Here is a 26,785-nt window from a genome sequence, read left to right as displayed (position 1 = left end):
TATTGCTGCTGTTATCCAGAAACATGTCACAGACAGACACACACACACACACACACACACACACACAATGGCTTCCTTTAGCTACAGGATAAAGAAGTAACATCCCTTGGCTCCAACAGACTCTGTAAGATGACACAGGGCTCTGGCAATCTGACTGGACCAGGAAATGGGTGTGAAGCAGTTGAAAGCAAATCTGCATTCCAATTTGGATTCAGAACAGAAAACACACTAAATAGGACGGAGAAAACATGGATAGGAGAAAGGAATAAAAATTAATAATAATGATAACCTATCTTAAAATTTGGAGGCAGGTGGATTAAGGGAAGGAGTTGAAAATTTGCAAGGAAACAAATTTTCAGAACATGTGAAGACTTTTTTAAATGGACATTTAAAGCATATTAGGTACTAAAGTGGCAAACTGACTTAAAAAAATCAGTCTAATTATGTATTACTTTTGTAATTTAACAACAAACTAAGAAAAAATGTTAAAAGAGCAATATTTTCCCATTTTTAAAAAGCCGTCCCTTTTTATGATAACAATAATTAAAAAGATAAGCAAAATAAAGAAAATTTCAAAATTCTACCTGCCCAGAGGAACACTGTGGGTTTTTTTAAAAAACATTTTTACTCTTTCCCCATATCAAAAAACAAAACAAGGGCTTCCCTGGTGGCACAATGGTTAAGAATCCGCCTGCCGGGCTTCCCTGGTGCCTCAGTGGTTGAGAGTCTGCCTGCCGATGCAGGGGACACGGGTTCATGCCCCGGTCTGGGAGAATCCCACACGCCGCGGAGCGCCTGGGCCCGTGAGCCATGGCCGCTGAGCCTGCGCGTCCGGAGCCTGTGCTCCGCAATGGGAGAAGCCACAACAGTGAGAGGCCCACATACAGAAAAAAAAAAAAAAAAAAAGAATCCGCCTGCCAAGGCAGGGGACACTGGTCCGGGAAGATCCCACATGCCGTGGAGCAACTAAGCCCGTGCGCCACAACTACTGAGCCTGAGCTCTAGAGCCCACAAGCCACAACTACTGAGCCTGCGTGCCACAACTACTGAAGCCTGCAAGCCTAGAGCCCGTGCTCCGCAACAAGAGAAGCCACCGCAATGAGAAGCCTGCACACAGCAATGAAGAGTAGCCCCAACTCGCCACAATTAGAGAAAGCCCATGCGCAGCAACAAAGACCCAATGCAGCCAAAAATAAATAAATTTAATAAATTTAAAAAAAGAAAAAGAAACACTGCTAGTGTCCTAAAGCCTACCTATGTGCCCTTCTCCAGTTACAACCACCTCCCTCTCCTTTAGAGTAACCATCATCTTGACTTTGTGATCATCATTTTCTTGTATTTTTTATATGTTTTTTAAAATTAATTAATGTATTTATTTATTTTTGGTTGCCTTGGGTCTGCGTTGTTGTGCAACGAGCTTTCTCTAGCTGCGGCGAGCAGGGGCTACTCTTCATTGCAGTGCGCGGGCTTCTCATTGTGATGGCTCCTCTTGTTGCAGAGCATGGGCTCTAGGCACGTGGGTTTCAGTAGTTGTGGCTCGCAGGTTCTAGAACGCAGGCTCAGTAGTTGTGGCACACGGGCTTAGTTGCTCCGAAGCCTGTGGGATCTTCCTGGACCAGGGCTCGAACCTGTGTCCCCTGCGTTGTCAGGCAGATTCTTAACCACTGCGCCACCAGAGAAGTCCCTTGTATTTTTAAAACAGTGATATGTGTCCTTATTTAATATCATTTTACCTGATTTTGAACTTTATATGAATAGAATTATACTGTTTGTATTCTTACATGCTTTGATTGGATCACTTTAGATTATGCCAGATCCATCCCTGATGCTGAATGTAACTGTGGTTCATCTTCTCGGTAGTAAGATATTATAGTACCACAATGTATTTATCTCTTCTAGTGTTTTTTTTTTAATAGATTTTATTTATTTATTTATTTATTTATTTATTTTTGGCTGCGTTGGGTCTTCGTTGCATGCACAGGCTTCTCATTGCAGTGACTTCTCTTGTTGCAAAGCATGGGCGCTAGGCGTGTGGGCTTCAGTAGTTGCGGTTCACAGGCTCTAGAGCGCAGGCTCAGTAATTGTGGCGCATGGGCTTAGTTGCTCCGCAGCATGTGGGATCTTCCTGGACCAGGACTTGAACCCGTGTTCCCTTCATTGGCAGGTGGATTCTTAACCACTGCACGACCAGGGAAGCCCTATCTCTTCTACTGTTAATCGACATTTGGATGTTTCCGATTTTTGAGTACTACAAATAATGCTGCTATGAACACTCCTGTACACATACCCTGGTACAGACTTACAGTGTTCTCTAGCATAGAACTGCTGGGTCATAAGGTGTGCGTGTGTTCTGAAGTTGCAGCCAGAATGTTTTCCAGTGGTTGTTCCAATTCATACTACCACTGGCCAGGTAGGAAAGTTCCTGTGCATCATATCCATGGCAACAACCCTCCCTGTTCACAGAATTTAAATTTTCTGCCTTTTTTTTTTTTCTGCCCTTCTTTTGGACATGAAATAGTATCTCAGGGTGGTTTTAATCTGTAATTCCATGACTACTAAAAATGGTCCATTTGACCATTATTCAAAGCAATACTAAGATGTTATTTGCTTTTTTCACTGTGTTGACAAAAACAAAGGTGGAAAAAACTACCACTTGCACTTTAACACAAATCAAGGCAGTGGCACCAAACCATACTAGGAGTTTTCTATTCTTTATCACCACACATAGGGGGATAAAAGTCAGTTCGTCCTTAATGAAGCCATTATATTTATTAATTAACTAAATCTCAGTACATGTCTTTTTATTATTCTGTATGATGAAATGGGAAGTCTACATAAAGCCCTCCTGCTACAAACAGCAATACGATGTTTGTCTCCAGGAAAAGCACTTGTGTAATTGAGCTGCTGGGTGAACAAGCTACTTTTTTTAGGGAATAGCATTTTTACTTATTCAATATAGTTTATACTTATATATAAAACTTCTAAAATATATAAACTTTTAATACAATTTGTGTATGTATATGTATACACAAGCATATATTATATATGATATATATAAAAGAATAACTAACAATCTATGGTTCCTCAGATGGGTATTCAAAGGACAAGTTCTTCAAAATAAACAATGTGAGCCTGTCATTTCAAGGAAAATAATGGACAGTGTTTGTTGCCAGTGATAAAAATTTAGCTTTCAAATAGAAAAAAAAAAAAGAAGAATTCTGGAAAACTTGTATCTACTGCTTGTGAGCTTGAGAGATTCTCAACATTTAAAGACTTTTCTGGTCAAGCTGAAGATAATACATGATTTTTTGATATTGTAAAATGAAATATATCAACATTTAGAAGACCTGCATAAGTCATGGAACCAATATTTTCCAAATGATAAATACATGATGTTATAAAAATCATGCACGGATAAAAGATCCAATAAAAGCATAAGACAGACCAAGATTTTAATGCATCTGAGTATGAACAAGTCATTGACAATGGTTTTCGATTCCACAATGCAACTAAGTTTTGTCCAGTTTTGATGTAGTATCAAGGAAAAATATCAACAATGATCTGAAGAGGTTAATTAAAATACTCCTTCCTTTTCCAGTTACTTACCTCTGTGAGGCTGGATTTTCTTCAGATACCTCAACCAAAACAACATATCATAACAGACTGAATACAGAAGCAGGTATGAATATCTAGCTTCCTTCTGTCAAGCCAGATATTAAAAAGATTTGCAAAAATGAAAACAATGCCACTCTTCTCACTAAAACTTTTTTTATTGTTTTGGAAAAGTAGTATTAATTAAAATCTCATTTATATTTTTATGTTAGTATGTAATGGGTTTATTATTATTTGTAAATGAAATAATAAACATTTTATAAACTTCTCAGTTTTAATTTCTAATACAGTATATATCAATAGATATCCTTCATACAAGCAAAAGCTCTTTGGGGTCCTTAATAATTTTTAAGAGTATAATGGGGCCCTGAAATCAAAAAGTTTAACAAACTATTGTTCTGTTGGATTGTGTCTTTTTCATATTGATTCCTGAGAATTCTTTATATATTCTCGATACCAGTCTTTTGTCAGTTGTACAAAGAGCAGTATCTTCTCCCTGTTTGTGATTTGTCTTTTCACATATTTACCACTTTCTTCATTCTTACTCCTTTCTGCTTTTCAGACTTACTATCTGGGATCACCTTCCTTCTGCCTGAAGTTCATTCTTTAGAATGTTCTTAAGTAAGGTGTGCTGATAGCAAACTCTCTTTTGACTGAAAACGTCTTTAATTAGCCCTCATTCTGGTTAACTATTTTCACTGGGTTTAGAATCCTAGGGAGTCAATTATCGTCCTTCATAACATTAAAGACAACACTCTACTGGCTTCAATTGTTGCTGTTGAGAAGTCTAACTATTGCACCTTTGAAGATATTCTATTGTTTCCCTGGCTACTTTTTTTTTTTTTTTTTTGCGGTACGCGGGCCTCTCACTGTTGTGGCCTCTCCCGTTGCGGAGCACAGGCTCCGGACGCGCAGGCTCAGCGGCCGTGGCTCACAGGCCCAGCCGCTCCGCGGCATGTGGGATCTTCCCGGACCGGGGCACGAACCTGTGTCCCCTGCATTGGCAGTCGGACTCTCAACCACTGCGCCACCAGGGAAGCCCTCCCTGGCTATTTTTATGATTTTCTCTTTGTCTTTGGTGTTCTGAAGTTTCTCTTTGATATACCTAGAATGAGAGTTTTTAAATTTATCCTTCTTGGGGTTCTTGAAACTGTAGATTAGTGACTTTCATCAGTTCTGAAATATTACCAGCCACTATCTCTTCAAATATGACTTCTGATCTATGTCTGCTCTACCCTCATTCTGTAACTCTAATTAAAACTATTATAGGGACTTCCCTGGTGGCACAGTGGTTAAGAACCCGCCTGCCAGTGCAGGGGACACAGGTTCGAGCCCTGGTCCAGTAAGATCCCACATGCCGCGGAGCAACTAAGCCCGTGCGCCACAACTACTGAGCCTGCGCTCTAGAGCCCGCGAGCCACAACTACTGAGCCCGTGTGCCACAACTACTGAAGCCTGTGTGCCTAGAGCCCATGCTCCGCAACAAGAGAAGCCACCACAATGAGAAGCCTGCACACCACAATGAGTAGCCCCCACTCGCCACAACTAGAGAAAGCCCGCATGCAACAAAGACCCAACGCAGCCAAATATATATAAATAAATAAATAAATAAATTTATTAAAAAAATATATATTTTAGATCCTTTTACTTCAGTCTCCATTTCTCATAACCTTTCTTCCCTATTTAACTTCTTAACCCTCTGTCCTACATGCTGGATAATATCTTCTAACCTATTTTCTAGTTAAACCACACACCCGTTAAGTTTTTAATTTCCACATTATATTTTTCAATTCTAGAAAATCTTTTGACTCTTTACAAAGCTTTTTGTAGTTTCCTGCTTCCTGCAGATGTATTCAAGATCTTCTGTTTCTTTAAACCCAATAAGTATAGTTATCCTATAATTCTAATATATTAAGTCTTTATAGGTCTATTTCACCTCACTTTTGTTTCTACTAGTTTTTTTTTTTTTGCGGTACGCGGGCCTCTCCCGTTGCGGAGCACAGGCTCCGGACGCGCAGGCCCAGAGGCCACGGCTCACAGGCCCAGCCGCTCCGTGGTATGTGGGATCTTCCCAGACCGGGGCACGAACCCGTGTCCCCTGCATCAGCAGGCAGACTCTCAACCACTGCACCACCAGGGAAGCCCTCTACTAGTTTTTGTCCAGGGTTATTTGTTTATTTGTGTACCCTGGGCTGCTCACTACACTTCAAAAATTATTTGAGGGTATTCTTTAGGGTATTCTTTAAGGTGTCTAAACAGAGCGGATTTGTATTTGTTTCTGTCTGGCACGTAGGTACTCAACCAGACCAGGATTACTTGAAGCTTTAGGCTTTTGGACCATTCAGGTAGAATTTGGGCAGTAAATCTGCCTGAAGGTTACTTTGTGGTACAACTTACTGTCTGGATTTCCCCTCCCTCCTGCCATCCTCAGTGCTAATGTGATCTTTTTTGCAGTCTGCTAGGGGAAAGGAGGGCTTACTTTTCATTTTTTAGGGCCCAGTTTAATTTGAGGGGCACCTTCTTTTAGATTATCCACCATGCATGGACTCCTGGCTTTGACTTTTGTCCCCCTTCATGCCATGAGGACATCGAAACTGAATCTAAGTTGGCCCTCAGTAAATATACTCAGTGGAAAAGCAGCTTCAGTGCTCTGCTTATGTCTATGGGTTCACACCTTCTCTTAGACTTTGACCTTAATATTTTCATGGTTCTTAATATTTTTAAGAAGTTGGGTTGTTAAAATCTAGTATTTGTTAATTCTTTTCAAAGAGAAGGCTAGTCCAAATAACCTAGCCTGCGATATTCTAAGAAACAGATGTATTCTTTTTTCTTTTTTTAAGTTTTTAACATAAGATCAACATGACAAGAAAAAAGGAAAAAGAAAATGACACACAATTCTACCTGTCACTTTTGTAAATCTTTGGACACGTTCCTTTCTAGTCTAGTGTACAAAGTGACCATATGTATACTTTTTTTTTTAAACAAAGGGTATACCAATCTGACATTTTCACAGCAGCTAATGTCTATGTTTATTATTTGGAGGGATAGTAAGCAAAGAAAATGGTCAAAAAATTTTTAAAAACTTAGGAAAGAACATTCTGAAATTTGCAAAGGTCTTCTTTTGGAAATAAACTTACAGAAAGACGAGATCCAGCTCTTGCTCTGGCAATACTCTCCTTTTCCTTTTCAGATACCCTTCTCTGCACAGCCTGGAAATTGTTTAAGGCTGCAGAGAAGTCATTCATGAGACGTTCCTTCTGAAGTTTCTGCTGGCGCTAAGGAAATTAAATAAGAACTTGAAATTTCACATTCACCCAGAATCATTTGGTTTTAATTCCCATTAAAAGCAAAATTATACCTCCTAAAGAGTTCCAACTAGGAAAATTACTATGAAATAGGCTCTTCCTTAAATTAATAAATTTGTCCTTTTCTAACTCAAATCCCTGGTTAATAGTATAGGCCAAGTCAGAGTTTTCCTTCTTTCATTCTGACAAACCTGGGAATTGGGTATCATTTACCTGGTAAGGGAATCTCAGAGGGAACCACAATTCAAAATGTTCATTCCCAGGAGAATCTAAAAGCAGAATACCCAACAGAGATTGTTTTCTTGCTAAAATGTTAAAACTGTATTCATCTATACTGAGTTCACAGCTTACCTGAAAACCATGGAATCATTTTCCTTCACACTGTAGTGAGGTTCAAAATCTTTGAGAACCTGAAAACTACTTTGTAGAGTTACAAGCTACCTTTACTAAGCTTACTGATACTATGTCTCAAAAAACACATACTGAGAGCACTGGCTGTGTGCTGAGAACACAGAAGTAAAAAGTCACCCCTGACCTCAGACAGCTTATCATCTATTTGGAGATAAAGAATTTAGATATACAAATAACAAATCAATACAAATAACTGCTATATTCAATTAGTACTATACAGAGTACTGTACACATTATACAGAGGCAAGTATAATCAGTAAGAATCTAAGTGATCAAAAGGCCTCCAGAGGAGGTGGGCACTGAAGGAAGAGTAAGGCGTGAAGAGCAGAGAGAAGGGGTAATAAGGCGAATCCAGGCAAGGGAACAGTGTGAGCAAAGGCATGGTGGCAGAAATTTGCAGAAGGTCTAGAAAAAGATAGTTTGGCTGGAACCAAAGGTTTTTTCATGAGCATAGCTAAAAGATAAAATTGGAAAAGCAGGAAAGGGGGTGGTCACTGCAGGTTTTAAATGCCAAGATAATGAGTTTGGGATTCAACCTCTACAGAACATAGAGCAACGAAGATTTCTGTGTGGAGAACACGATGGGTACAAAATGATAACTTAGAAAAATTAGTCCGTGATGGTGATGGAATGGGAAAAAGAAACAAGTCAAAAAGATGACTACAATAATCTAGATTTAAGGTTAGAAAGACGTGGTATCAGTAATGGGAACACAAAGAAATGAACCTAAGAAATATTATGTGACTGGCTGTGGGGAAAGGGGTATAAAGTCAAGGGATGAGCCAAATTTCACACCTGGGAGAGTGATGGTAATACTGAAAGCAAATTCAGATAAGGGACTTTTTATCCCTTTTCTTGTATTTTAATTTTTACATAAACATTATAACAATAGGGAGAAAAAAACCCATCACTCCCCAATCTCACTATACAAAAATACTATCTTTTAAGTATATCATTAACGTTTTCCATGTTACCGTACTCTTCACAATTATGGTCTTTGTTATATAATACTCCATCAAGTTGATCTAGTAAATTTTAGGTAAACATTCCTTCTAGACTGTTCCATTTTTAACCAGTATAAATAAAACTAAAGTGAGCCCCATTGTAACAGCTAATATTTATACAGTGCTTATCATGTACCAGTACTGTTATAAGTACTTTATATAATAACTCATTTAATCCATACATCAACCTATAAATTAGGTACTCTTATTGTACCTATTTTACAGATCAGACAAATGAGGCACAGAGAGGTTAAGCAATTTGCCTATGATCACACAGTAAATGGCAGGGGTAGAATTTAAATCCAGGAAATTTGGCTCCGGAGTATATAGTTGGTTTCTTTTTCTTAGAACGCAGACACATTTGCATGAGTGGGAACATTAGGTCAAAAGGCACAAACTTTTTTATGACAATAAGCATTGTTAATCAGCTTAGTTAAGGGGTTTGGGTGAAACAGGAGGAATTCAGTATAAGACAACACATTAAATTTTAGATGAAGGCAGCATATTCAAGAGGAGATGTCAGAGCAGGAATTGGCAATATGGGCCAAATACTTAGAGGTTTAGGGGCTAGGGCTTGAAAAAGATCTGGGGATCATGTTCATAAAGGTGAGAGGAAGCTCATAAAAGTACAACAGAAAAGATTCCTGAGGGAGAAAGCATAGAGTAATAAAATTACAGGATCAATGGCAGAGCCTTGGGGCACACCCACTTCTAGGCAGATATAAAGTCAGAGAAGGAGGCTGAGACTCAACCTGGGGTAAGAGAAAATAGGCCAGAAAGGGATCACCAGAGTTGAGAGACATGAAAACTACTTTGTAGGCTTTACTACAGAGATCATGGAAAGAAGAAATTTTCAGTGAAGACAGGATGGGCAAGAGGATCAAATGAAACAAAGAAAAGTGAATAAACTCAAAAAAGGCCACTCGATTTAGCAACTAGAAGATTACTGATGATAGCACATAAGTATGAGAAAAATGCTGAGAGTAGGATGTATGGTTTGATAGTCCAGTAACAAAAAGATGGGTGACAGGGCTAAGATTAATTAGATAAAGAAATAATTGAAAGGGAAAAGAATATTCAGCACAACAGGAGGAAGGGAATCAAGGATTTGTAGTTCACCAGAGAGAATATGTCTGTAAATTTATTTCATGTTCTTAATGATCCAAGATAACGTAAGGGAACAAGAGCATGCATAATCCAAAAATAAATTCTGTTTGATTTTGGAATACATTAGATTTATTTTTAAGCAGATTGAACTTTATATTTTGCTTAGGCTACTATTTAACACTTAAGTACTTTCAATACTCTGTTTACATCAGACTCTTAGACTCCCTTTTTATTACTGCTAAAACTATCTGCAAGTGTGTATTCCCTAAGTGCACAGCTGGGAGGAGGAAAGGGGTGATTTGGGAACAATTTGAGATAATGAATGGCAAGGGGGAACTGGTCCGTAGGTGAAATATCAGCATGAGTAACAAAACAAACAGCACATGTGGATAGTCAAAGGGTGATTACATTAAGATTTCTACTTTGTAGCAGGATGACAAAAGCACCTAGTTTTGGTTCTTTTCTTTTGCGCAAGGGGATGCCAAAACTCCAAAGACTGAACATATACTTCATTAAACGACTTGCCAGGAATGGGTTAAACTGAAGATTTTCAAACTTTTTTGATGGAGACACAGAATAAGAATGTGACATCTTGACCTAGCACCATATATATAAATATGTATGAAAGTTTCACTAACAGTATTACTCTTATTACATGGTTACACACTCTGATATTTCTACTTTGTTTCATTTTTATAAATGATGATCACAACACACTAAAATTGTTTTATGTTCCAATAGCCACAATGCGCAGACAACCCGGGATAGGGAGGTGGTAGGCTTCATCTTTAGAGCCATCAGAGATAGGATACCATCATTTAAAGAATTCAATAATAAAAAGAAATGTAAGTTAAGTGCTCCCATGAATGGTACAGAAACTAAAAGCAAAATAGAATCATAATAGGCTAAGATAGATGGAGAAGGCTTTTGCCCTGGAAGAGAGAGGATCTGAGGCAGACCATGAATAATAGATTAAAAAGTCAAGCCACAATGGAGGGGGCACATCTGACTTCAGGAACGTCTGAAGAAAAGGCACGGCATATCAAGGGAACAATGAATTCCAGTAAAAATTGTGTGGTTTTAAAGGATTTAAATGGCCACTGAAGAAAATGACTTGAATAGAGGAATCTATTTCCCTGAGCATTTCCTCAACCTGAGACCTATAAATGATTCATGATGTGACATGAAAGTGGCTACAAAATATAAAAGATGTCTGCTTGAAATTTATAGATACAGGATACAAGAAAACTAGGATCAAGCCTGAAAGCATAAAGCTGCAGGTCAAACCCCAACAAGATGCAAACATGGACATTCTTCTCCAGTTAAACCCATTTTACTAATATATTATTACTAATAACAGCAACCGCTACCCATATTGAGTACCTACTAAATGCTAGGCACTTTGCAAGATCTGGTGCGTACATTCTTCCTGTTGTCACAACAGACACTTATTCATTTTATGAAAAAGGAAACTGAGGTTCAGAGAAGGTCTATCTAGAACCAAAGGCCAAGTTATTTTTGTTTCACACACTGCCTCTCCACAAAAGCAAAGTCCTTTCTTATTAAAAAACAAGCCAAAACCCCACAAAATACCAACCTGTTCTGAAGTAGATAAAGGAAGGGGCAAGGACCCTAATTCCTTCAGTAATTCATTTGTTTCCTTGGCAAGCTGATTTGTAGAGTGTTGTAACTGTTGCCTAAGAGAGAAAAGATATGTTTTAGGATATTCTCACTTCTTGAGAGCTGTTGGTATCAGTTCGTTCTCAGAGTGTCTCACAACGCAGGGAATGAAAGGGCACTTGAAGAAATGGGTTCCTAGATGCCCAGGTTCATAACAAAATTCCAGAAATACTACCCAGTCATACTCACCTCAAGTCGTCTTCATATTACTGAGTAGAAAGAACCTGCCTCAATGAAACCTGCTGACTGGGTATTTTAACTCCTTGGGGAGGAAGGAAAAGCATTCTCAGCAGTTCTGATAGAAGAAGAGCAACTGCCCCCACACCTCAGTCTAACAGTTTTGTTTTTTTTTTTGTGGTAGAGCACAGGCTCCGGAAGCGCAGGCTCAGTGGCCATGGCTCACAGGCCCAGCCACTCCATGGCATGTGGGATCGTCCCGGACCGGGGCATGAACCCATGTCCCCTGCATCGGCAGGCAGACTCTCAACCACTGCGCCACCAGGGAAGCCCAATCTAATAGTTTTAACACACTGAACGCTCTCTCAAAACTCTCATATTGATTTGCCCAGGAGTTCTGCATGGGTTCTGTCTGTCACAGTCCACTGACTAGTGACAGAATCCAGGCACTGGAGGTTGGATGAAATGTGCATTAGAAGCACAGCTTCCACCCTAGGGAACAACCTCCAAAGATCTACTCCCACGCTCTTGCTTAAAGCTCATGCTTTTTCAGCTTTATCCTTGGCTCCCTATTTATCCTTGGCTCCCTACCTGTCCCTTAGGCCTGACTTTCTGGCTCTTCCCTCCAAAACAAAGAAGCCCTATACTGTGTAAAAAAATGTAACGAGCAGAGGGGGAAGGAAATTAAAGAGGGAAGGATGTGTGCTATATTAAGTGGGATTGAAAGGTAGTAGAAATATAAAAAAGGCTCCTTTAGTCATGGTTTCCTCTACTATCTGGCCATTTCTACAAAGGGTTTAAGGGAGGACAGGGAAACCACACCATTAATTACTAACATTTTTTTCACTGCAAAGGGGCCTCCAAGATAAAAAAAATATAAACAAATAAATAAATAAATAAAACAAGGGAGTCAAAACCAAGAGGGAGACAAAACAAACAAACAAGCAAAAAAACCCCAAGAGGCAAGTCAATCAGAAGCCTGAGCATCGCAGACAGTACTAACATTCCCAGAGCTATCTCACATCTCCCTGGAAAAAGCTCAAAGTAGTAAGTCATCCTCTCACTTCACAATGTCTAGGACAGGAAACAAAGAATATTGTTCAGTGTGTGTTAAAGATGAAAACTAGAACTTCTAAAAGCAGAGATGGAGTCAAGAAGGACATAATAAAAAGAATCTATTCCACTATTCTCTCCCTCAGACTCTCCTCGGGTCATTCTGAATACATTTTTCTAATATGATAGACAGATGGAAATCTAACCAGATTACCCGAGCGCTGTAGATCATCAGGAGGCCTCTGCCAACAAGGAAGCTCATTTAGGCAGAATGTAGTTTAAGAGTGGTAGGGATTCCCTCTCTGCTTCCCTAAATTGTTCTGCTAAACTGCCCAAGGGAGGAAAGAAGCAGCGTTCAAGGACTCTGCGAGGCAACGGAGATCACAACCCATTAATATATTTTGTTGCTCCCCTTCTAGATCCAGCTATGACCTCATATCCCACTGCCTCTCATTCTGATTTCACAGGCCTGAAACCTCAGCTGCCAGGCAGCAAGGGTATTAAGTGTGTCCCCAAAAGGCCCTCACAAATCCCAACCTTGTTAGGAAGCTACTCACAGATTTTCCTGTAGCTTGCTTGAATCTTGCTTAGTTCCTAGTTGGCTCATCAAATTCTTTATCTGAGCAGCTGGGGAGAGAAGAAAAAAAGATTTATTGAAAAGAAAAATACAGGGCTTCCCTGGTGGCGCAGTGGTTAAGAACCCGCCTGCCAATGCAGTGGACACAGGTTCGAGCCCTGGTCCGGGAAGATCCCACATGCCGCGGAGCAACTAAGCCCGTGCACCACAACTACTGAGCCTGCGCTCTAGAGCCCGTGAGCCACAACTACTGAAGCCCGTGTGCCACAACTACTGAAGCCCACACGTCTAGAGCCCGTGCTCCGCCACAGAGAAGCCACCGCAATGAGAAGCCCATGCACCACAACGAAGAGTAGCCCCCACTCAGCAATGAAGACCCAACACAGCCAAAAATAAATAAATAAAATAAATAAAATTTTTTAAAAAAGAAAAATACATTCATCACGAGCATCCTAATTCTCAGATCACTGGTCTCTCTCCACATCCTGAATAAGTACACACAACTAATAGAAAGCATGCTATGATCAAGACCTTGGCATATATATTCCCATCTAAACCTACTTATAAGGTCCGCCTTTCTCCTCTAGAGTAACTGTGCCACTAAGTAGAGGGTGGTGGTTTTGTTCGTCACTCCCAGAGAACTCCCACATTTTGCCAGATTTCCCATGGCACTGGTTAAAATGTTCATCGCTTTTGGAATGGCCTTGATACCAAATATCAATTCACAACAATAAAAATTTAAATTCACTAATACACAATATTTTATACGGCAAACATTTTTGGAAAGACAATGTACACTTATTATTAATAAGTTACCACTAATTGAGCACCTCTATGTGCCAATTACTATATTAGGAGCTTTGTATACATAATCTTATTAATTTTCATAGCAACAGTCTGAAGTAGATGTATCTTCACTGTGCAGATGAGGAAATATATTTAAAGAAGTTAAATATCTTATATAAGGGCACACAAAAAGTAGCAGGGCAAAAAAATCAATCCCAGGTACATCAGACTGCAATGCCTATGTTTTAACTACGCTGTCTGTAGAGAACCAGTGTATCGTTTTGTTCAGATTACTCTACCTAGATATTGTGCTAAGATTTGGAATGGTCATGTTTGAATCCTAGATGTTTAAGCCCCTAACCCTGGACTAGGAAAGCAGAGGAATGGATTATCTCTCAATAAGGAGAAACACCAGCCTGCCTGGGAATCTGAACACCCTTGTCCCTCACTGACTTCTGCAACAGGAACAGAGCCCCTGATTTCCCATGTCCTGCTTTCTATTTTCTTTTTCTGGTTGGCAGGGAGGACGATGGAGATTCCTTCCTTCCTTCATTCATTCATTTGCAGAGCTTGGAATTTTATTGTACGACTTTTTTGTTTGTTTGCACGCTTGCATTTTAAGAGCATTCCCTGTCTTCTATTGCAAGTAGCTGGAATACGGAACACAATAATAGAATACTTTTTGCCCAGGGGAAACACAATTAATTATCTTCAAGTTTCACTAGAACTTCAAGAGATACTATAACACAATAGGTAATATATGGCTCCTCTAGCCAAAAGACACTGTCCTTTGTGAGGGCCTTTCCTACCCTCTCAGGATTAATGCCCAAGTTTCACCTGTGAAACACCAGACTGCTAAATGACTGGCTTAGTGGAAGAAGAGGAGGAAACCAATGCATACTGTATCATTTGTACATATCTCATAGGAACAATATATAAACAAGGCTTCAATGTCCAGTGAAAACGAAATTGCACTTTTTAGAATTTTAAATTTTAAAAATTAATTGTTCCTGGGACTTCCCTGGTGGCACAGTGGTTAAGGCTCCGTGCTCCCAATGCAGGGGGCCCAGGTTCGATCCCTGGTCAGGGAACTAGATCCCACATGCATGCTGCAACTAAGAGTTCGCACGCCAGAACTAAGGAGCCCACGTGCCACAACTAAGGAGCCCGTGAGCTGCAACTAAGGAGCCCACCTGCTGCAACTAAGACCCAGCGCAACCTAAATGAATACATAAATAAATACTTTTTTAAAAATTAATAAATAAAAATAAAAATTAATTGTTCCTTATGATAGGATGCTTCTTAAATAACAAAATTTGGGGGTCAGAGTCATAACCTTGGCCCTAATTCGGTCACCAAGGGTAGTAAAAAGGCAAGCTGAAGTTTATTAAGTACCAATTACCTTACAAAAACACAGATGTGTTAATAGCCTCTAAGTCTGTTAAGAAACAATAATTAAGCAAAATCTTCTAGGTGATTGCTGGGTGACTCTTCTCCTAAGTAGAAACTGAACAACCTAGTCCTTAGCAGCATGTACAAGTTATTTCTCCTGTAAAAAATTAATAAACAGAAACCTCAGTTAAACAGAGTTGGGAGACCAGAAGGGGGAGCTCGCACACCCTGCCACAACAGCCAAGCCCAACTGCTATGAAGAAGACTCCTCTCAGCCAATGAAAAGCCATGGACTCTTTGTTTGCTATACCCCTCCCAACTTCCTTTTCCCCTTCCCTTGCCAGGAGGGGGCTTCCACTTGGCTAGCCATGATTGCAGACCCCAAAGTGCAACTCTCTGCTGATCGTGAATAAACCCCTCTTTGCTGGAGAAATATCTGGCAGTCTCTTTGTTTTAGGTCAACACTCCCTAGCCCAAATCCCTGTGTCATCATGGGTGTAACAAAGCAAAATTTTGCAAAGTCAAGAATATATTGGTTTGTAACACTTCAAATTATGATTTTATCTTATTTTGAGACCATTTTTTAAGTAAAACTATAACTCCACTTTTACAACAGAAATATAGAATTCACTTGATTAACAAGTTGCCTTTTGACAAACTTTCCTAAAATATATCTATTCTCTTAAATGAGGCTTTTTAGCTTATTGGTTCCATTGGAAAATGTAAGCACTATAAAATACTGCATTCTGCTAAAAAAAACACTATGTAAGATACAAATAATCATTTTTCATCACTAAGATGTATAATGTCCTTCTTACCTAAGTCAAATGGGAATCAGAATCAAAGCTATCTACTGGGTGGCCAAACAAATAATTTAAGAAAGAGGACAGACGTTAGCATTTACTGAGCATTCACCATGTGCCAGACACTGGGCTACATACTTGATGTGGTATAATAAAAAATATATTTGGTCTTTGTCCCCAGTTCTTGGCATAAAGCTCCTAAAACCCTTGGAATTTCCGGAGTGATAGTAGTGTCTTTCGTTATTCATAAAGGGGTCCTTTGGAACATACTGAGTTTACCTATTGAAGTGACATAGGGTAGGGCTCCTGATAGGCTTAGGTTGGGTGGGGTTAGTCACCAGAAAGACCAAGTGATTATCAGGTTGGAACTTTCAGTCCCACCCACCAACCTCTGGAAGGGCAGTGGGGGGGTGGGGGTGAGGAAGCGCAGATTAAACTCTAGAAATTCTTGAACTAGATTTGATGAGCTTCCGGACTGGTGAACACATGGAGATGTGGGGAGGGTATCAGCGCTCAGAGAGAGCATGCAAGTTCTGAGCTCTTCCTACATACCTTGCCCTAGGCATCTCTTCTATCTGGCTGCTCCTGAATTATATCCTTTTATAATAAACCAGTAATCTAGTAAGTAAATGTTTTCCTGAGTTATGTGAGCTGGGCTAGCAAACTAGCTGAACCTGAGGAGGGGCTCATGGGAACCTCCAATATGGCTCACTGGTCAGAAGCACAGATAAGAACTTGGACTTACGATTGGCATCTGAAGGGGGTGGGGTGGGGGGAGTCTTGTGGGACTAAGCCCTTAATTTGTGGAATCTGATGCTAACTCCAGGTAGTGTCAGAATTTAGTTAAATTGGAGGACACCCAATTGAAGTCCAGAGAATCTGATAATTGCTTGGTGTGTGGTAAATCCACACATCTGGTGTCAGAAGTATTGACAGTGGAGGAAACACAGAAGTGTTTTTCCTTCACACTTGATAAGTATTATCTTATTAAATAAGCATTATTACAGATGGGCACACTGAGGCTCACACTGAGTGTTAAAAAACTCATTCATTGGGCTTCCCTGGTGGCGCAGTGGTTGAGAGTCCGCCTGCCGATGCAGGGGACACGGGTTCGTGCCCCGGTCTGGGAAGATCCCACATGCCGCAGAGCGGCTGGGCCCGTGAGCCATGGCTGCTGGGCCTGCATGTCCAGAGCCTGTGCTCCGCAACGGGAGAGGCCACAGCAGTGAGAAGCCCACGTAATGCAAAAAAAAAAAAAAAAAAAAAACTCATTCATTCATTCATTTAGAATACCTACTCTACACTGTTATATGCTCTAGAAGATATTGCTCTCAAGAAGCTTACATTTTAAGGAAAGGAGATAATAAGCATATATCAGGTGGTGATAAGTGCTATAAAGAAAAATAAATTCAGGTAAAGGCTGGTAGGGAGAGGGTACTAGTTTACACAGGGCAGTCAGAGAAGACTTCTCTGATAAGGTGACACAGAGCAGAGACCTAAAGGAAGTGAAAGGTCAAGCCATGCGAAATTACTGGGGGAGCTCTCTAGCAAAGAGCATTAAGCACAAAATCCACAAGGCAAGAGCACTTGTCGTGATGGAGGCACAGGAGGCCTAGAGGGAGCAAAAGAGAGGTAAGAGAGAGAGGGGAGCCAGATTACATAGGGCCTGTAAACTAGAGCAAGGACTTCGAATTTTAAAGAAATGTGAGGCCACTGATGGTTCTGAGCAGAGTGTCATAAAAACCAGAATTCAAACCCAGGAGGGCTAATTCCAATAACTGTATTTTTTATGCCACACTAGGTTCTCTCAAAAGGTTGACGCTTAAAGGAAATACACAGAACGTAGTGACTTAGGGCAGGCCTCCAGTGTTTCCCAGTGTTCCACTTCGCCCCACCCTGCTTATCTGATAGCTTCCTAACTTAATAGCTCTCTGCGCCAGATAGGCTGATGCCCTTGCTCTAACCTGCTCCCTTCCCCGACTCCCCCCCACCTTTGGGAAGGTTCCTGTGTACTCACCAGAGTTCAGCAGAGTGCCAGCACCCAGCGGGTAATAAGTAATTGCTGATTAATTGAGTTAGCCTCTGTTTTATGTCATGCCACCTTCAAGGCAGAAGATATGAATAAACATGAGCTAGGAATAATAAGACCTATACTTTAAGCCAGATTTGACCACTAACTAGATGTATGGCACCAGACAAGTCATTTCATGTTGCTGGGTCTCTTTCACCAATTGTATATGATATTCAGGTTTAACTAACATATATTGAGTACTTACTATTTGTCACAGTACTTACTATTTGTGTGGGGCTTTTTATTCATTAAATTATTACAACTATGTAAGGACTAAATGATCTCTAAGTACTCCCACCACTGTTCAATGCTAAAATTCAGCAATAATGAAGAAACTCTAGTCCCAGAATGAGGCTGTGTAACCAAGCAGTGTTTTTAAGCCAGAGTTTGGCTTAGAGAGACTCTGCCTGTGTACAAATGGGACTGGACTGACGATATGCCTCTGATGGCACTGACCACATTCTACTCATTTTTGTATTTGCATAACCACACACACATACATACCCCTCCAGAAAATAGTTGGTTACAGGGTGACATATAAAGGGAAATGTTACTGGTACGGCAGTTCAAGGAAACATTTCATCTTACTGACTGTCTTTATATAGAGCATTCTCCTTAGAAACTCTAGAGGTATGTCAAAGTTTCAAGTTGTTAATCGTCTATCAAACCATATTAAATGCCCTAGAGAGCAAAGGGGACTTTACAGACTATGGGGGGAAAAAATCAATTGAAAATCAGCTGTTCTTTGTATATTCTCAGCAGAGAACTTTTATTTATCTAGACTTTTCTGACTTCTTTTGTTTGCTGAGATTACCTGAATTGGGATGGGGGGTGGGGTGGAGGAGGACTTTATAGGGTCACTTACTAGTTAAGCACCAGAATGAATCCAAGCCTCCATCAATTCTATCTAAATTCCTGCATATTGATATTTTCCTAAAAATTTTCAGCAAGACTCGGGTATCAAAAACTCAAATGATAAAGACAGTGGTGTCTACATTTACTGGAAGTATATTTTTTTTGTATACCGCCCTCCATAACCACCAACATCAGGGGTTTATTTGAAAATAGTGACTTAATGACCCATCTGTTTTACAACTAAGAACTGTATCCCTTAAACCTAAAGCACAAAAAGAAATAGAATAGTGTAAATGTTTACATACATGCTTATTTTCACTTGAATGTACTTAAAATGTCAAAAAGTACAGTGATATTTCTTGGAACAATTTTTATCAAAATGGGCTACATCTAAAAGGGTTTTCTGGTCAGCTTGGTTAATGAGAAAACTCCTTTGCTAAGCATTCTAGTCAATAAAAGTTTTACTTTAGATTGATTTGTCACAATATTTTAGATGAAAATAATTGGGTATCTATCCTCTATGAAATGCTACATAATCCTGGAAACCAGATGACTAGGCCTCAGTTCCGTGTAAGCAATTTTGTTATTTTTAAAACTAGACCTCAATCTCTCCTATCACTGACCTCTCACTTTTAAAAGCATGTCCTGGCTAAAATTTTTAAAAGACTACGAAGCAAATCAATTTATTGCACATTACAGCTAACATCCACACTAGGAACTACTCTAAACTGAACACTCTTCATGTGCTTTTAGCTGATATCACTTTAGGCAGAATGTGAATCTCCAAATGAACCTTAATCCAAATCAATGTCTAGTCATAGCAAAAGCAACTAACATACAGGTAAAAATTTCTTCATCTGAGAGACTCGAATGCTCTAATTCAGTATATTAAACAAGCAAATATAAATTCAAAGAAAGAGCATTATTTACATTAAATGAGAAAATGATAGCCTATGTGGTCATTATTACAATGAGGTCATCTCAGTGTCTTTGAAAATTAGGTTTGCACTGCTTTTGAAAAGCTACAATGAAAATGACCTGACTTTTTAAAAGTAGCCACTATAGGACTTCACTGGTGGCGCAGGGGTTAAGAATCTGCCTGCCACGGGGTGGTGGTGTGATGAATTGGGAGATTGGGATTGACATATATACACTAATATGTATAAAATGGATAACTAATAAGAACCTGCTGTATAAATAAATAAATAAAATAAAATTCAAGGAAAAAAAAAGTATCTGTCAACTTCCTAAAACAGGAGAGATTTCTAGCAACAACAACAACAAAAAAGAATCCGCCTGCCAAAACAGGGGACATGGGTTCGAGCCCTGGTCCAGGAAAATCCCATATGCTACAGAGCAACTAAGCCCGTGCACCACAACTACTGAGCCTGCGCTCTAGAGCCCACGAGCCACAACTACTGAGCTCGTGTGCCACAACTACTGAAGCCCACGTGCCTACAGCCCGTGCTCCGCAACAACAGAAGCCACCGCAACGAGAAGCCCGCGCACCGCAACAAAGAGTAGCCCCTGCTCACCGCAACTAGGGAAAGCTTGCGCACAGCAATGAAGACCCAGTGCAGCTAAAAAATAAAAAAAAAATTTTAAAAAAGTAGCCGCTATACTACAATAGTAAAGCTCTAAACTAAACTGAACACGAATACTAAACATCACAGGTATAATCTTCTATTTACCATACCCATGACAGGACACGAACTCGTTAAGAGCACAGACTCTCAGTTAAGACTGCTGTGTGTTATTCCTGGTTCCACCACTTCCTAGCAAAAGTTTCTATTCCTCTGTGCCTCAGTTTCCTCACCTAAAAAATGGGAAAAACAAGAGAACCTTCATATGGTTGTTGTGAGGATGATCTAAGATAATATGAAGCTAAATTTAGAACAGTGTCTGGCACTTAAAAGAACTCAATTAAGTATAGCTATTATTATCAAACTCGAGACCAAGAAAAATGTACTTAGCAATGATAAAATCAATTAAGTACATATCCAATGCTAACTACATATCCACTGCTGTGCCAGGCACTGAAGCTAAAGACAGCTGTACAATGCGTGATCGCTATCCCCATAACAAAACTAATGGTAATCTCTCAGTTGGAATAACAAGGTCAAAAAGCATGAATTAAAGACTACAGAATAAAGTAAGTGCTAAGCTTGCAAATTCAAAGGAAAAAAACAAAATGATAGCTAACATTTCTTAAACAATGTTGCAGGCACTGCTTTAAGCACTTTATATAAATTACCTCACTTAATTCTCACAATCCTGTGAAGTAGAGTCTATCATTAACTCCATCTTATAGATGAGGAAACTGTGAAATAGAGAGGTAGAGCAATATGTTTACATAGCTAGTAAGAAGCAGATCTAGGACTCAAACCCAGGCAGTCTGACTCCTGAGCCTGCTCACTTAACTACTAAACTATAGTGGGGCAGGGGGCTCAACCAATGATATCACCATTTACTGAATGTCTACTATGTACCGGGCACTAGACTAGGCACTTTCAAACATCCCACTTTAACAACACCATTCATTTTACATATGGGGTAACAGACAGAAAGGGGAACTAGCCTGCTCAAGGTGAACAGTACAACACAGAGGAGCAAGGACTCAGTCACAGATCTGCTGAGCCTAAGGCCCAGGCTCTTCCTGACTTCACTCTTTCAAAAGCAAAGGAAGGCTTAGTTACAAGGGGCAGGATTTAAGCACAACTCAAAGGATTTTTATAATTTAGGTAGCTAGTGAGATAGGGAAAGATTAAAGAAAGGAGGAACAGAAAGGGCAAAAACTTGCAGCAAAACCCTGTGTTTAGGGATGTTAAGAAAAACAGCCTGCCTGTAACAAAGAGAAGTAGAAAATATGGCTAATTTGGGTTAAGATGACAGAGACAGTGAAAGCAAGGTGGAAGGTTAAGATCTGACACAGCAGACAACAGAGAGCTGCCACAGGCTCTTGAGGAGGTGAGTGGTATAATGAAAACAGGACTTTAGACATACTGCTGATAGCCTTATCGGATGAACTAGAATGGGAACAGAGACACTGAGACTGTGCTGCTGGACTACAGAGGCTGAGATCATGAAGACTTATGAGGAGGACAATGAAATAAAGAGCAAGGGGCCAATATGAAAATAACTTTGAAAGAACCACCCAGAGGATTGCACACGATAATCAGTTTTAAAAGTTCAACTGCTTTTAATTTTTTTAGTAAACAGAATCATATCAATAAATTAGCAACGCTAGGCTTCCCTGGTGGTGCAGTGGTTAAGAATCCGCCTGTCGGGCTTCCCTGGTGGCGCAGTGGTTGAGAGTCCGCCTGCCGATGCAGGGGACGCGGGTTCGTGCTCCGGTCCGGGAGGATCCCACATGCCGCGGAGCGGCTGGGCCCGTGAGCCATGGCCGTTGAGCCTGCGCGTCCGGAGCCTGTGCTCCACAATGGGAGAGGCCACAACAGTGAGAGGCCCGCATACCGCAAAAAAAAAAAAAAAAAAAAAAAAAAAAAAAAAGAATCCGCCTGTCAATGCTGGGAACATGGGTTCAAGCCCTGGTCCAGGAAGATCCCGCATGCTGCAGAGCAACTAAGCCCATGCGCCACAACTACTAAGCCTGCGCTCTAGAGCCCGTGAGCCACAACTACTGAGCCCGCGTGCCACAACTACTGAAGCCTGCGCGCCTAGAGCCTGTGCTCCGCAACAAGAGAAGCCACCACAATAAGAAGCCCGCACACAGCAATGAAGAGTAGCCCCCGCTTGCCGCAACTAGAGAAAGCCCGCGTGCAGCAACAAAGACCCAACACAGCCAAAAATAAATAAATAAATAAATAAATAAATAAATAAATTTATTATTACTTTTTAAATTAGCAACGTTAAAGAACAGAAATGATGTTCTTTAATCTCTTCAGAGATAACTTGGCGCCTGTTAAGGTTATTTCCTTATATCTGCCTCAGCAATACTTGCCCAGACCCTTCGTTTCACAATAGGCAGAGTCAAGCAGTTTTCTTCTGTAGCCCACACACACTGATAACAGCCCCTTGTACCAGGCAGTCAACCTTAGCTGTACCTATAACAACCCACGCAGTGGCCTGCCGTATTTCTGGCTGATATGCTCAGCAATTCCAAACCCACATATGTGAAAAAACCCACAGTTGAGAAAAAAGAATAGCTATTCTCTCAAATTTTCAATAGATACAGGTCCTTGCAGGACTATATGGATGTGGGCATATGTCTGGGAGGTCACATTCAGACTGTATACTTAGGTATGCTGGCCACGTCTGGGGGATAGGCAGCCTGATAAGTGGGTAGAAGCAATGTCACCCTACCAATTTCAAATTCCCAGTGCCTCACTAAACAATCCCAAGGGGAGAATTCCAACTCACACTGACTAGGGTCATAAGATGTGGTAGGAACCACACAGCACAAGGTAAATGAGTCAGGAAGAGTTCCAAGATGGTAGAGAAACATCATTCATTCAAATCTACTAAATACAATTTACTAAGCATCAAGACCCTAAATGATATGATCCCTGGCTTCCTCCCTGGCCTCTTTTCCTACCATGCTCCCCTTCTCTAACTGCAGTCCAGCCACACTAGTCTCCTTGCTATTCTTGAAAGCACTGAGGTCTTTGCTCCTGCTATTCCCTCTGCCTAGGATGCCTTCCCCCAGTTACTCACGAGGTTCTCTCCCTCACTTCATTCAGGTGTCTACTCCAACATCACCCCCTCAGAGAGGCCTTCCTTGACCAACTGATGTAAAAACATAAAATAGCACACCCACCCTCTTGCTCTCCTCACTCTCTGTGCCCTTATTTTTTTCTTCATAGCACTTACTATTTCTCAATATTGTTTATACATGTGCATGTATGCATACGTGTGTATATGTACACAAACACAAACACACACACATACACACACACTATCAGGGCAGGGTTTTGTCTGTCTTGCTCATCACTCCATCCCCAGTGCATAGCAGGTGCTCATAGAATATCTGTTGAACAGTGAATGAATGAATCTAACATATACTTGGGTCTGAGATAAGTACTAGAAATATAAAGATGAGTAAGTCATGTCCCATTTCTTCAAAGGAACTAACAATCTAGCAGGAGAGGCAGACACACCACAAGAAGAGAAAGTTCCACAGCCTCAGGTATTCCCCATAGCTTCCTATGAAGAGTAAAAAAAAAAAAAGAAAGAAAAAGAAAAGTCACTTGTAACTTGAAGTGTTCACTGCTATAAAACTGTAATATTAATTAAAAATTATAAAAAGGCTGAATGCTGGTCATAAGAGACAGATCTGGTTTCAAATTTAGGTATTGCCATTTGTTAGCTGGGTAATTATTTAACCTTTCTCAGCCTGTTTCCTAACCCATAAAAAGAAATAATATTGGTACTTACTTCACAGGGTTATTACAAAATTAAGATAATGCATGTAAAGCACTTATATTGCCTGGCATACAGTATGTACTCAAATGTTAGCTATTAATGTTATTAATGGAATGAATCCAACTATCCCTTGAGCCTGATGCCTAATCAACAGCTAAACCTTATCAATTCTATCACCAGACACCTCTCCTATCCTTGCCTTCTTTTCATTTTCAGATCCTAACGGGTGTCTCTGATTCCAGTCTCTCTCCCTTCCAACTCAATTTACACATTTCTAAAGAATTAAATCCAAACCCCCTTAGTGTACCACTTAAAGCACTTCATGTTTGGGCCCCAACTTACCTTTCCAATCCTACTTTCCACTACTTTCTGGACTCCACCAGTCTAGCCAAATTAAATCACTCTACTTTTCTACACACACCACATGCTTTCCCACTACCAGTTCATTTTACTCCCTCCTGGAATGCTCTTCCCTTCTTTACTCTCGAAAGTTCAAATACTTTCCACCATCTTTCCAGACCTAGCTCAAATGCCAATAATGCCCCCCCCCGGCCTCTCCCAAGTGAAAAAGGTGTCTTTCTCTCCTGAATATCTATAATTTTATTATATCTCTTCTATAGTAGCGATCCCTTTCAGTCATTATGTATGCCACAGGCTCCCTGTTGAAGGAATCCATGTCAGTTCCTATACATACTACATGCCTCATACTCAAATACATCCAGAATGAAAATTTCACAAATAGACATTAAAATTACATTTGGCCTCAATAAGAAACTTTCAGTATTGAACCAGATTATTCTGATCTAACCTGTATTACAGCTCCCTCACAAAAGGAAATTGGAACACAAAGTACTATACTTTCTAGCCAGTGGTCACATTAATTTTTGTTTCAAATTTCTGGATTTAACAGACCACATATTCTTCTTTCCACTTCCCAACTGCCCAGATTCAAACGCTTTCCATCAGAAACTTCCCTCTCTCATTATATATTTAAATTTAAAAGCTAAGTGATAGATTGTTCTTTAAAATATAGAACATAATTGTAATTCAGGACCAACTAGTTCTACCTATTAACAGGGTACAGCCAAGCTCACAAAAACACAATAATAAACAACAAGGATCATGATACCATTCTTTCCAAGTAGTTGCTGCTTCTGACCTTCTGTTTATAAGGCTCTGAGCTAATTTTCAGGCATCATCAAGAAATAACGTGTATTTGACTCATTCAACTATAGTATCATTCAGATCCTAATGGTGGGGAGGGAGTTTTAAGACAAGCAATGACATTCTGAAATCCACCACCACCTCTACCATGTCTTACTTGTTATGTGATTGTGGCCATGTCCCTGAGCTTCTCTGTGTATCATGCTTGTTCAAAAGAGTAACTAGGTGGGGAAGGAAAACAAAAGCCTCATTGGCTTGAAATCCAAAACCACATGCAAATCTTTTGCTACAAAAGACAAAAGAATGTAAACTGAAATGTTTTTGGTGAATTCTCTTTATTAAAGTAGAAGTCGTCTCACCCCTCGAATACAAGTCATTGTATCTGATTTCCAAATTCCTTACAGGAAGAACTGTATTAAAGTCACCAAAACACATGCACTCTCCACTTCCCTTAATTGAAAGATTCTGACTTCCAAGAAGCCAGAAGCTCAGCAGAATGTAAAGTCTAAACCAGTAAACAACTCCCGATCCAAGCTGGCCAAAGAGGAAAGAGAGGTGGGTGGAGGGAGGCAGATGACAGGAAAAACTAGGCTGACCACTGGAGCCAGTCGACTCATTCACTGCTCTGGAGGGGACACACACACACCCTCCCACCCTGCGGCTGTCAGGACTGCTGTCTTGGCCCCAACACAGTAAGAGCAGAACTCCTGAGAAGAAACTCGAGCTGCAGCTGGGGCTCCGGACCCTCGGGGTGCCTGGGCCTGGCAGACTCGGGGATAGCAGCCCGCCGTATCCGAGTAGAGCACCCAAGACGGCCTCAGGTGTGGCCCTGGCCGTAGCCCTAGTCGGGCTCCGCGTCCCGGCAGCCTCACCCGGGCCTGTCCCCGGGACGGCCCCCGCCCCCCAGCCCGGTACCCCGGCTCACTGGCTTGGCTGATCCGCTGGATGTTGCCGCTGCACGTCTGGATGATGCTGTTGAAGTCCCGGAGCGGGGGCCCCGAGGCCCCCGGGTTCCGGTACATATCTAAGGGGCCGTAGGACATGACGAGGAGCCGAGACCGACTCGCCCTGCACCTCGCTCCTACCGGAAGCAGCCGCCAGACCCGACCAGCAGGCTGACAGGGAAACCGGGAAGAGAAAGGGCGGGGAAGGGGATAAAGCTGCGTGAGCGCTAGCCCCGCCCCCTCGCAGCGCGCACACGTCCGCCCTGGCTCCCCCACATTGCGCAGGCGCCTCTGGAACTGGTGCAGGCACGGTAGCTTAGAGACGTGACGCCCTGGAGCTTGGGGATGCGGGGCGGGGCGATGACATCATACCACTGGAGCTCGGATTGGAGAATCTGAGGTGGCTGTGTTGTTTATCGCCAGGGCACGGTGACAGAAGGCAAGAATTTTTCGATTAGCATA

At 40.9% G+C, this 26,785-nt stretch overlaps 1 protein-coding gene across 1 annotated transcript in view; it reads right to left on the bottom strand.

The window, feature by feature from the left end:
• Positions 1–26,422, bottom strand: part of STX12 (syntaxin 12) — a gene marked incomplete at its 5' end in the record, with an annotated part of 34,435 nt that extends 8,013 nt beyond the window's left edge. The window contains 4 exons of the mRNA XM_079697849.1: positions 6,750–6,887; positions 11,037–11,136; positions 12,907–12,976; positions 26,305–26,422. Of these exons, the coding sequence (XP_079553975.1) occupies positions 6,750–6,887; positions 11,037–11,136; positions 12,907–12,976; positions 26,305–26,422 (426 nt within the window). The remainder of the gene's footprint in view (positions 1–6,749; positions 6,888–11,036; positions 11,137–12,906; positions 12,977–26,304) is intronic.
• Between the last annotated feature and the right edge of the window lie 363 nt (positions 26,423–26,785).

This window comes from Hyperoodon ampullatus, assembly GCF_949752795.1.
Source record: "Hyperoodon ampullatus genome assembly, chromosome: 2".
Lineage (NCBI taxonomy): Eukaryota > Metazoa > Chordata > Mammalia > Artiodactyla > Ziphiidae > Hyperoodon > Hyperoodon ampullatus.
This window is presented reverse-complemented; position numbering and strand designations above follow the sequence as displayed.